The 13,144-nt window shown below is 36.8% G+C and overlaps 1 protein-coding gene across 1 annotated transcript; it reads right to left on the reverse strand.

Moving 5' to 3' along the window:
- Nucleotides 1-7,532: 7,532 nt before the first annotated feature.
- On the reverse strand, nucleotides 7,533-12,870 carry LOC149254694 (putative GTP diphosphokinase RSH2, chloroplastic). Its single transcript, XM_089460213.1, has 6 exons — nucleotides 11,433-12,870; nucleotides 10,871-11,049; nucleotides 9,357-9,817; nucleotides 9,060-9,218; nucleotides 8,560-8,920; nucleotides 7,533-8,162 (listed from the first exon to the last, which is right to left on the reverse strand). Exons 1-6 carry the CDS (start codon nucleotides 12,307-12,309, stop codon nucleotides 7,836-7,838), a joined length of 2,364 nt encoding a protein of 787 aa, XP_089316339.1. The 5' UTR covers nucleotides 12,310-12,870; the 3' UTR covers nucleotides 7,533-7,835.
- Between the last annotated feature and the right edge of the window lie 274 nt (nucleotides 12,871-13,144).

Raw genomic sequence — 13,144 nt, forward strand, 5'->3', positions numbered from 1 at the left:
CTCCCTAGTCAAGACAACAAAGGGAGAAAGGTGATTAGTATTTAATATAATCAAAACTAAATGAATACATGAACCCAAAACTGAAAACACATGAGATACTTATCTTTGGGATTTTTTGGGGGATCCCTCCAAAGCTTGAGGGAAACCTACAAACTTAAAACAATACAAAAATGTATTTTCCAAAATATGTTAAAAACCTATAAATTCTAAAACATATAAAACAAGATATGTAAAGCTACAAGCAAAAGACTTAATATTGTAAGTCCCTAATGTCAGGTTCTTCGGGCTTGACTTTCTTTGAGAGTCCTTCTATAGCAAGGTTGGCTTGATCCATTCCTCTATTCTTATTCTTTGGATTCTCGGGACAATCACTTTTGTAGTGACACTTCTTATGGCATTGATAGTATTCTATCTTGGACACGTCAACTTTCTTCCTCGATCTCTTTCCTTTATGATGAGCAACATAAGCATTTGATACTCCTTCAAGGTTGGCAACCATTAAGATCCTTAATTCTTATTGACTACAGGTAGTCCATAATTCTTCAAAGGTGGGAGCTACCTTCCAACTATTGAGACCTGCAACAAATGCACCCCAAGAGGGTGGGAATCCTAATAGGGCAGTGATCACCAATTCGAAACAATCTCATCGATGGCCAAGAGATCATCCCTGAGTCTATCTATCTTCACAAAGAAGGTTTCCACAATATCTTCTTTAGTCATCTTCATAGTCCTCAACTCATTCTTCAAACTTGCTACTTGACCAATGTTCTTAATAGTGAACAACTTCGACAAGGCTTCATACATCTCCTGAGCATGATCGATGTTAGCTATGAATGGGACAAGATTGTATTTTATCCCTTCTACCATCAGAGTCATAGCCACCAATTCTAAATCCCTGAATTTCACTTTGTCAACATCATTGGCTTCTTTTGTAGGCTTCTTTACATTTCCTTTTACCAAATCCAACACCTTGTTCTTCTCGAGGTTTAGGTCAATCCTCTTCTTCCAGGAACTGAAGTTAGATGCTCCTTCAAGTTTGTTTTCACCCTTGATTGAGTTAGACATCTTCCTTGAATATAATAGACTCCTTCCCTAAGATAGTACCTATGAATGGATCAAGTGCTTGAGATTGTCTTTTTCTTCCTTCTTCACCAAAGCTCTGATACCATGTTAGAAAATCGAAAAGCCAGTAAATTTTTTATTGATCTTGATAATTACTTGTGATGTTTCTTATTATTATGGTTCTTTATATCTTCTTTCCTTAGTTCATCAAACAATTACCAAAAGCATCAGCACATAAAATAATAGACACCAAATGTAGGCACATGCCAGGGAAAAACTCCCCTCAAGGGGAAAACTTAGTCAAGATAATTCTTCCTTTCAATAGTATTCTTTGAGACTATTCACCCTAGACCAAGACAAGACCTTTCCTCCACACCAAGTCAGCCTCCCAGAATTTCGACCTCTTCCCAACAACTTCGAATATGCAATAACTTACGGCAACTAGAAGCTTCCGATAACAGTGAAACTTGGAGGACTTCAATCTCCCAATCCAGGACACGAAACAAAGAGAGAGAGAGACCAAAATTTTGATTTTCCTTATCTCCTTAGACTTCCCCAAATTCGCATTCTCTTTAGCTTTTCGGACACATACTTCACACCTTTTTCCAACTGCAAGAGAACTTCACACTTCTGCCCAACAACAAGAGATTTTTGCATTTCTTCCTAGCTACAAGAGAATTCGAATTTGATGGTTGAATGATGCTCCAAATGAATTCGATGTGCTTCTTTTTATAAGCTCCTTGTGGGGTCGAATAGGGTCCTTAGGCTGACTTGATCTTCTTCTAGGCCGACATGGTGTGGAGGTTACATAATTCATATTTGACTCAGTACTTAACCTTTTTATATAATTAAAAAGTCCAAGAAAGTTCTCTTTAAATGTACAATAATTCTATAGACTCAGAATAAATCCTAGAAGTCTTCAATGGGGACTTTGACCTAAAACATGGTGACCCAAGCATGAAACCCATGCTTTAATAAGTCACAATAATAATAATAATAATTCTTTTCTTTATTCTTTTGACAAGTACATTATTGATGACCGAACATAGTTACATTTTCCAACAATTAGATGTGAAGTCAACCTTTCTAAATGGGGAATTAAAAGAGGATATTTATCTTGTTCAAATAAAAGGAATTGTAAAGAAGGGACAAGAACATATTGTCTATAAGCTAAAGAAAGCCTTGTATGAACTAAAATAGGCACCTAGATCTTGGTATGAGAAAATCGATAAATTCTTCTTCCAGCGAAGATTTAACAAAAGTAAAAGTGATCCTAATTTGTTTATCGAGTCAGATAGAAATGGAAATATAATATTAATCTGTATATATGTTGATGATCTAATAATAATAGGGAGTGTTGCTAAATTAATTAAAGATATAAAAAGACAATTATCGCAGGAATTTGAAATGAAAAATCTTGAACAAATGCATTATTGTCTAGGTCTTGAAGTATGACGAGATAATGGAAGCACTTTAATCACACAAAGAAAATATACAAATGAGGTACAAAAAAGATTTCATATGAAAGGATGTAAAGCCGCAAGCACTCCATTGGAACAAAATATCAAATTGGGAAATGATGATAAAACGAAAGAGGTGAATGGAACATTGTATTGACAATTAGTGGGAAGCCTGATTTATTTCATTACCACTAGACCAAACATTGCTTATGCAGTAAGCATACTTAGTCAATTCATGGCTAAGCCTCGTGAAAGCCATTTGATAGCTACAAAAAGGGTCCTATGATATTTAAAGGCAGCTATCAATTTTGGTATTGAATATACTAATGATTGTAATATTGCATTGACAGGTCATTCTAATTCTTACTAGGCCGGAAATCCAAATGATAGGAAATCCACCACTGGATACGTGTTCAGTATAGGATCAAAGCTATATCATGGAGCAATAAGAAACAACCAACAATTTCCTTGTCATCAATTGAAATACAGTGTAACGCATTATGTAGTGCCACCTGCGAAGCAATATGGCTCAAAAGGATACTTGAAGATGTCAGAGAAGCACAACAAGAACCTATAGTAATAAAATTGGACAATCCTATAGTAATTGGTGAACAACCATGTATATCATGCAAGGTCAAAGCATATATATACACAATATCATTCTGTAAGAGAAAAGGTCCAATAAAAGGAAATCAACTTAATATATTGTAACACAAATGAAAATGTGGCTGACATATTCACTAAACCTCTTGGAAAGGCTAAATTTGATGTTTGTAGAAATAAGTTGTGTTGTGTAGAAAATAAAAATTATGTTGTAAGCTTAGCTAAGACTTAGACCAACATAAATGTTAATTAAGTATATGTATGTGTCTTATGTATTGTGCTATAGTTTATTTTGTGTGTTTGTCATATTGTTGGAATTAAGGGGGAGTGTTAAAAGGTTGTAATAATTATAACGAACCTTTCACCAAACTCATTTAATGCATTAGGTAGGATCTTGTGTCTTCTGGAGAGTTCACCTAACTTCATGAAGAAGCCATTGTCACTGACAATCTAGACGATCCAGAAGCTTCATCTCCATGTATAAATATTCTTCATTAGCGTTGTTCAGTGTTCAAACTCTGATTCAGATTGAGTGGTTTGCTACAATCTGTCTTCTGGATATTTTATGTCTAGAGTATAAGATATTCTGTGTACAAGCAATCAGGTGATTCGCAAACATTAATGATTTCCCAATCACTGGTTGATGAAATGTTACACCTAAGCCTTTCTTTCTACAAATTACAAGCATACCTTTGATTTCTCAAGGGAGATCCTAGCATGCTTACTATCTCCATTCATCCGAGGGAGTGTTAGGAAAGCCCTTAGTTGCTAACCCGAACCCTTAGCAACTAAATAGAATTTGAAAGTCCCTGTTATGAAGAGGGATGTCAACAAGAGCCAACAGATGTTGGGTCAACTACAATTGTTGGGGATGCTTATAGCTCAATCAAATCACAAGGTACGTAGTTTGGTATGTCAAGATTATGCAAAAAGGTTCTGCTTCAAGTTGCAATAGAGAAATCTGAATTCACATTTTAGTAGTATAATTTTAATTCTAGGCAAATATTAAATATTATGTAGTAAGTAAACCATTTTAACTCTACACGCCTTGTAGTAGTTAAGAATTGGTTTACTTCCATTACATCTTATTCATTATTCCTATTATGAATTATGACTTGAAATATTTATGATGCATATAAAGATAATTCAAAATTGATAGAAAAGAAGTAACATATGAAAGGATTATAAAATGTGCCCCTTTGGAAAGGAGGAAAAAGAAGACAAAAGAACACAATGATGAACGAATGATACACTATAAGATTTTCCTATATTGCCCTTAAGTGGTACCCTTAAGCTACTTGCAGTGCCCTTAAACTTCCTTTCAACTTAAATGCCAATAATGTGTTGTAGAATATAAATGAATAAGGGTATAAATAATTGTGCTTCTATCAGGTCAAGTCCCGATTAACACCTTCAATCCGATATTATATTGTAGAGTAGAAATGAAAAGTGTAGAAATCACTCTGCTTCTATCAAGTCAAGTCCCAATTAACACCATCAAGTCGATATTATACTATAGAGTAGAACTGAATGACTATGCTCCATCAGTTTAAAGTCCCAATTCACATCTTCAAATGGAGTTGTCCTTTCTCCCCGTCCCTAGTAAATAGCCGATTGAGAACATACAGTAAATTACGTATTTTGATGAAAGAAGCTTTTAGAGACATGGGCTCCCATGTAAACAGAGAAAAGGTGAACCTAGATTGACAGGGTCGGCCTTGATTTCTGTTGGAATCATGATTGTCAATACACCAAAACCAACAAGTGTTAGTAAATGAACGCATCACCAAAGTTAACATATCCACAAAAGGCAGTTAAGCACATGTTGCGAAACACGCAGGGAGCGTTAGTTTATCCAATGTCCAACAATCCCCCCCAGCGCGAGCCGGGTGTGATTCGAATTCGAGACCTTGACTTTGATCTTGTTAGAATCACATTGTTGTTACACCAAAAACCACAGGTGTTAATAAACGAACACAATGCTAGAGTATAATGGATCAATGAGAGACAGTTACACATATGTCGCAAAACACATGGGGAGCGTTGGTTTATCCAATGTCCAATAGTTTCTTCCCCTCAAATAAGGAAAAATAAATTGGTTATTCTTCCTAACAAGTCCACAATAAAAACATGAAATGCTTATTTCCTTACCACCACAAAGAGCGAACAATTAACTCAGCCATTAAAAAAAAACCTCTATTTTCTAGTTTTTTAAAATTCCCTCCCATACCATATATTATAACTTTTTTTTCCATTTCATATATTATAGCTTTTTTTTTCATTTCATATATTATAACTTTTTTTTTACATTTCATTTCTTTCATTCCGTACAACCTTTGAAACCTTTCATTTATAATTTTATTATGCATTTTCATCTTCACAACTTCATAGATTAAACCCCAATATTGATCATAGAAAACCGGTGGAGAAGAAACAGTGAGAGCCCTTCTCAAATTGCATAAAACTATCACCTGTACTTGACACTCCACACTTTGCAAGTACTAGATTTTATTATAACATTCAAAAAATACAAAACCCGTTAAAAATATACCAAACCAGTAGAAACACACAAGATTTAATATAAGAATCAAAGATTTGATGTTTAATAGGACGGCCAAGTCCGCATCACATTGTTTGGTATGCTTTTATTTGTCATAGCGTTCACAATTAATCCTAAATCCTCACACATAAAAAGACACTTACTGTCTAATTTTCGGAGTAAATGTTTTTAATTTTTATTGGAATTTTTTTCAACGGAATTTAGCTATGTATTTATGTATTTTTTTGGTAAGATTATGACTTTAAGTGGTTTAAAATGTAAAATGTATTTTCGAGTGTATAAATAAATTCAACATCATAAAAAATATCAACTTTTACGAATTATAATAGTAAAACTTAATATACTTTTAGTAAGATTATGACTTTAAGTTGTTTAAAATGTATTTTCGAGTGTATGAATAAATTCAAAAAAAAAAACTAAAAATTTCAAATTAACTAAAATAATTGCCAAAAAAAAAAAAAAGAAAAAAAAAAAAAAAAGAAAAAAAGAAAGAAGTTCGTTCCGGGTTCCCACTCTTTTGGCCAAACTCCAAGCCTCTTTGCAGAGCATACGAATCCACAACATTCATTGGGTGAACTTCACACACATCTTATCATCTGTTTTATCCCCAAGTCGGTGATCAAACCCAGCCCCAGCTTTGCCGAGGTTGCGCTTAGCTGCCCTAATTGAAAATCCTGGGTCTGTTCAGGATAACTCTCACCAGTTACCAATTATCCTAGATTAAAAAAAAAACACCCTTTTTATTTAAGAGAACAAAAAAAACTTTTTTATTTGAGAGAACTGTGACTTCCTGTTCAGAATCCCACAGGTCCAGTTAACCCAAAAAGAAAGGCAGAGTCAACCACAGAATCCCACAGGTCCAGTTAACCCAAAAAGAAAGGCAGAGTCAACCACAGAATCCCACAGGTCCAGTTAACCCAAAAAGAAAGGCAGAGTCAACCAAAAAAGAGGGATCTGTGACTGACCTAGTAATTTGGAACATGGCTTAAATGGATTAAAAAAGACCTCTATGGAGGATATTTAAGCAACCTAATGTTTCAGTAAAGATGACCAAATACACACTGCATAATAGAAGATATTGAAGCAACCTAAGGTTTCCGTGAAGATGACCAAATACACTGCATGATAGGTTTGCCTTCTATTATGCTCACTAAGAGGAATGAAGATGTATTGATTTTGAAAACATATATATAACATTACACATTCCATTTGATTTTTATCATTGTTCAGGAAACATCACTCAACATCACTCAATACACTCGTTCATTGAAAAAAAAAGGCCTGCAACATGACCCAATACCCCTATGGAACAATCTCCTTTTCACGTTGATATAAATTAAACCCCGTTGCTATAAACTTGCTTTGCATTTCTAGTTTCTACTAATATTCTACATAATTGTGGATTGATTACTAGTTAAGACATTGATTTTAATGATTTGAAATTGTGGCACTCAGAACACAAATCTCAGGTCCATGCTTATCAGACACTAGAGTTCTCACCTTTGAGAGGTCCACACTGACCACTTGCAATTTTTTAATCACAGAATTTGCTTATGATTTTGCTCATAGACTACAGATGAACGTACCTCATTGAGCTAAGCAATTCACCTGTATACTACAATTTTTTACTATCACAAAATGTTCTTATGATTTCGCTCATTGGCTACAGATGAACATTCCACATTCCACATTCCTCATTAAGCTGTGCAGTTCACCTCTGTAAAATGTATAGAGTTCGGTCTGGCATTTAAACAAGAATTTGCAAGCCAGTCACAATCGATCGAAATTGAAAACCTTTTAAAACAAGTCTTGGCAACCTAGACTGAAATTAAGCAAGTCCAATCAAATAAAGACTAAAGTTCAATGACAAAAATAAATTGTTGCAATACTTATATACAAAATACTGATACTTCAGACTATTTCGTGTTTTTTGAACTATTTTCAAAAGAGAAGTTGCCTCCCAAAAAATCTCCAAGATTAACAATCTTATACATAATGACCCAGATTTTGAAGGGAAAGAATGATTAGTTGAAGCAGGCAATGACAGCCTTGAAGTTGACCACTGTACACTATGTGCAAGACTCATACAGTTCTATATTGTAATCTTCTAAGCATAATTTTATGTAGAAATAGACGAGTATATGTAATAACTATACAAATGATGGCACAGTTTCAATTTGCGACTTTCTTCTTAGAATTTCAGCGCGTTCCTTCATGCATCCATCTGCTTTACCAAACATTCGCCTTATTTCTTCCCTGTATTCAGTCAAAGACTCATCTGGTATTGATGGAGACAATTCCACTAAATCACCCATTTTTAACTTCTGATAAGGATCACTGACAGTTTCATGGTTCAGTCTGGGCCTCAGCTCTTCTTTGATAAGGACGCCATACGATATAAAAGGTGAATTGCAATTATTCATTTTCTCAAGCAAGTCCTTCACAGTTGAATTGGGGGGTAACTCTTGCACGGTCATCTGCAAAACAATATCCAAAAACTTCTACAAATCAGTAATCATCAACTATAAATTACTTGGGCACTTTGCACGGTCTGAGAAATTCTAGAAAATCAGATTAGATGAGTTGCAGGCTAGTTTGGGATAAATGAAATTTCTTGAAATAGATGAAAAGGAATTTTAAGCAACTGCCAAAAAATGCATATTTTAATGGAAGTTATTCCACTTTAACCTCAACCGAATTCTCTTACAGAATACTGTGCAAAACTGCTCTACATCAGTTCCAACTTTATTTTAGTTTAACCATGCATGCAAAATGGCCCCAAAATATTTCATATCTGCATCTATGTTTTGGGAAACAGTCACATGATAAGCTAAAATGTACGTGCTAAATAGAGTTTGCAATAGGACCACTCACTTTGTCATCTTCCATCGTTATTACAAAAATTGGATCATCCACACTGCATGGTGGTCCACAAAGCTTATCAACGTATCGGCAGTCAACTTTATGAGAAGGAAAAGGGCAAGGAGGCCTAAAATCTGCATCCTTCCGTGCAAGTCGCAACTTCATGTCCATAGTCTCATTATGCCATGTTATCAGCCATCTTGCCCACTCCACCATCTGAAGAATGAAGGAAGAGTGTTTGGATTCAGCTTCCTTGTATCTCCAGTGTGCAGCCAGTCCAAACTCTGCCGACTGGTGCATTTCTTTTGTCCTAATTTGTACTTCTAATGGAAGCATATCTTCACCGCATACAACGGTGTGCAATGACTGATATCTGGAAGCATACAGAAAAACTTTGAAATTAATCTCACGAAGTACTGTAAGGAGAGCATTAAAATTAATAAAAATAAACTAGAAAGTGAAAAGAAGACGGACTCTGACATTCTAATTCAGACTTCAAAAGGCAATCATACCCATTGAATTTTGGATTATTTATGTAATCTTTTAGTTTCCCGGGTACACTGGGCCACAACTCATGAACAAGTCCCAGAGCAGCATAGCAATCCTCCTCTTTCAGGACAATTAACCGAAGACCACGGAGATCATGAATTTCATCAATGCTCAGCTTCTTCCTGGAAATCAAGTTGGGAGTCGAGACAATATTCAGATCAGCAATAACTTGGATCGAGTTTGAAGTAAGAAACAGAATCCGAATAAGAAGCTACTTGAAAATTTTATGAAAGATGAATAAGATTTAAGAGAAGACTCACTTCAACATCTTCTTGTGAATGCTGTACAAGCTCTTTGATCTGCCAGACAACACATAATAGGGGATGTTTGCCTTCCTTAGAGCTTCATCCAACTTTTCAATTGCAGACATAATAGTTGCTTCCCTAGAACCCTCAGCAACTTTGGAAGAAAGCTCATGATACTTCTGTGGATTAAGGTGCTTGAAACAGAGATTCTCCAGCTGAGCTTTCCAGTTCGAAATCCCAAGCCTGTTGGCTAAAGGAGCAAAAATCTCCAATGTTTCTTTTGCAAAACGTTGTTGCTTTTGATATGGTAAAGCTTCCAGGGTCATCATGTTATGCAATCTATCAGCCAGCTTAATCAAAACCACCCTGACATCCATCATTGCCAAAAACATGGTATGAAGCCGGTCTGCTTCATCAGTCTTACTAGCTGTATTGTTATCACGGGCAAGCTTACTGAACTGACTGAGTTTTGATACCTGTGGATACCGGAAAATGATGACAAATCAGAACAAAAGCATGGTTCTGTTCCAATTTAAAATTTGAATGCAACAAAATTGCGTGGAAACTCAAAGATCCCTTGAGTTCATAAGTACATTTATACATACATTATGAACGCAAAACTTGGTCTGAAGATGAACCCAACATCTCCCCAGGAATTAACGACAACAACCACTTGGGAAGTTGGACCAAAACTATAAAATAGGTAGCTGGGATCAAGTCTAAATATCCCCAATACCAACAAACTCGTAAATAGTATGGGACAATGAGTCGAAAGTGTGTCATATAACAAAGAACAGGAGTTATATTCCAACAGAATAATGGCCATATCATGTAAAATTCAAAGTATAGACTGAAAATAAAAATAAAGGGGGCTTCTAAGAACTAACTTTATAACTCCCCGGAAAGGAAAATGGAGAGCAATTTGTAAATGTTTCTTCCGGTTTTCCTGCGTGAGAGATATTTAGCCAGATAAAACAGATGAAACATTTACAATATGTCTTCGCTGCGGAAGCCTCCATCCTACAGAGAAAGCAATTGCAAACCCTAAATGTCTGACAAGAATCAAATCACCCGTTCAAGCTTAGAACCTAAAAGAAAGGAAACTTGGAAGGCCTTAAACATCTAGCAAACGTATGGATGTCATGCTAACCCGATTCTTTATACCGATGATAAAACAATGAACCTGAAACTTGCAATGGCATAATTTAAGCCCACTAATAATGATGGTAATTCAAAGACATCGAGAGTCCAAGTTGTTGGATGATAAGAATTGCAGAATAATATATTCAAAACAACAGAATGCAATAGTCACGTTAAAACAATAAAGAATGAGAACCCGTCACCCAATGATAGAATGACAAGTCATGCAGCCCCACATGGAACCCAATTCAGAAATAAATTTTCAGCGGATATTGATTTTAAAGTTTTATAAATCAGTTCCATTTCAAACATTCTTGCATGAATTTGTTTTCCATTAAAGCTCAAGCCAGTCATATCTAAATAGTATGGATGGGAGAAAAATCACAAACCCCGTCCACCAATTCTGCAACACCTTTTCCAAAAAGAGAGCACAGTTGCTTATAGTCCATCGGTGTGTCATCCAGTGTGTCATGAAGCAATCCGGCTGCCACCACAATCTTACTAGATCCAATTGATGCAAGAAATATTGCAGTTTCCACACAATGTGTAAGGTATGGATCACCACTTGCTCACCTAAACAACAAACGAAGTCAATATATAGGTTAAGCCTAATAACGATTTCCGCAGAACATAAATAATAACAAAACTGAGTTGATGGGAGGTTCTGACAATTATTTTTGTTTGATTAAATCTTAGTCACAGTGCACAATTCAGGCAATCAAATGCATTATCACTGATTCTCGTGATCAGATGCATAATTTAATTCTAAAGATGATCAGATATTTAGTCCGACTGATACCTTCCAGCAAGAATAATCTAATGCTCCATATGACATTATCCAACCCTTCCAACTCATGTAAGATATAGATTATAACTAACCCTTCTAACTCAGGTATGTATATCAACATGACTGGGTATAGGAATTTATTCAATGACAGGGAGAAATTAGGCAACATACCTGACCCCTGTGTGCTTTCTCAGCCTCATAAAAAGCTTTAATGACAAACTCATCGCTGAAAACCTTATGCCTCCTCTGTGCATCTCTTAGAATTTCATCGACATAGGGATCAGGGCGCCAGCTATCTGTAGTACTAATGACGCTTCCCTTCTCAAACTTGTGAAGGGCCTCACGTTGAGCCTGGATTTCTTCTACAAAACTCCCTTCGAGATTGAAAGTGAATTCTTCGTCAAAGGGGGAGTTTTCAGAACTATGATCTGGGCACATATGCAGATCTTCAGTGAGGCTTGTCGGTTCGCAGTAGAGGGACGAACCCAACGCACTGCGGACAAAAGAGAAGCTGCTATCTCTAGGAATCTTGAAACCTTCCCATTTCTGCTGTGAATTCCCGCTCCTCTCCCTCGGTAAGGACCAATTTCTTCCAGGTGAGCTTTTTGCAGGACTGCTGTTGCAAGACACGGGACCTTGAAATACCGACACGGGGCTCTGCTGTTCTCTCAGCTTCAAGGAAGAGGAGGCTAAAGAAGTATAATGGCTTGTGAATTCCTCACATCTTGCTTCTCCATTGCTACCATGCCAGAAGCTGCCAAGTTCACTGAAGGATCCTCTCCTGCTCAATCCAGAGGAAAAGGAAGACGACAAAGAAGATGAATCCAAACCATCATTCACAAGGCAAGCGGTATGTTTGATAGATGTAGTGGCAAACAAGCTGGACAGACCTCCAACTATGGGCTTTGAAACAGTAGGACATGGCCTGGAATGCATGTCATATTCCGTTAGAGAAGAGTTGGTGCTCTGGCAAGCATGTGGGGTTGAACATACTGAACTAGGGGTACTTGCATACAGAGCCATGGGTGTAGCCATAACCATGAATTCTCGAATGCCAATACTCCTATCACTAAAATTCCAACCCCCACTGTCCCAAATTCAGCAAAACGGGACTAAAATCTACTACCCACTTCCCAACTCATCGAAATCTGAATTCCCACAAATCCGTAACGAACCATACAACAACCCAACAAAATGGTTTCCGCTCAACTTTCCTATCCTAAGATTCCGTGTCCCGCCTTAGTTTAATCTGAAACAAACACGGAACTGAATTGAATTGATGACAAGAAGTTTCACATACACATATAAATGAAAAACTGAATTGTTATTCTAAAACTGACCGACCTCCTATTTCGTCAGAATCAGGATGAAATCTTCCTTCCACCATATAATTTCTGCGCAAACCAAACCTCGAATCTGGCTAAGAAGCCCAGAATTGTGGAATCAATAGAGCGCACCCAACGCAAGGGTTTGATTGGGTTGCAGTTGACAGGACAAACAAAACCATGAGACGTGGAAAGAATCGGTGGTCTCTTTAATGGTTGCTTAGGAGGCGGGCAAAGTCAAGAAGCCAGCGAACACGGAATGAAGTAGCCTCCTCAACTTTCTTTCCAGAATATCCACCTACCCGTACGCAGCAAGACTGGAGACATCCATCACATGACGGGAGGAATTTGCCACGACGGCCTCAACTTTCTTTCCAGAATATTCCCCTCGAGTATGACTGGAAATCCGTCACATGAAGGGAGGATTTCGGCCTTTCTCCGTCTGTAGACGGGAATCTGAAATTTACCGATTCATTCCGTCGGTGCGGTACTGCCCGTTTAGTCCGCGATCCACGCCGTTGACGCCGGTACTGCCGGTTTAGTCCACCGCT

The sequence above is a fragment of the Pinus tabuliformis genome, chromosome 7 (genome assembly GCF_031772625.1).
Source record: "Pinus tabuliformis cultivar Carrire ecotype Pingquan chromosome 7, CPIR1, whole genome shotgun sequence".
Lineage (NCBI taxonomy): Eukaryota > Viridiplantae > Streptophyta > Pinopsida > Pinales > Pinaceae > Pinus > Pinus tabuliformis.

Coding starts and splice junctions, on each gene's coding strand:
- LOC149254694 (XM_089460213.1), bottom strand. CDS start 12,309: ATGGTTATGGCTACACCCATGGCTCTGTATGCAAGTACCCCTAGTTCA. Junction 11,050..11,432: donor ACACAGGGGTCAGGTATGTT/GCCTAATTTCTC, acceptor TGTTTAGGTGAG/CAAGTGGTGATCCATACCTT. Junction 8,163..8,559: donor TAACGATGGAAGATGACAAA/GTGAGTGGTCCT, acceptor ATTGTTTTGCAG/ATGACCGTGCAAGAGTTACC.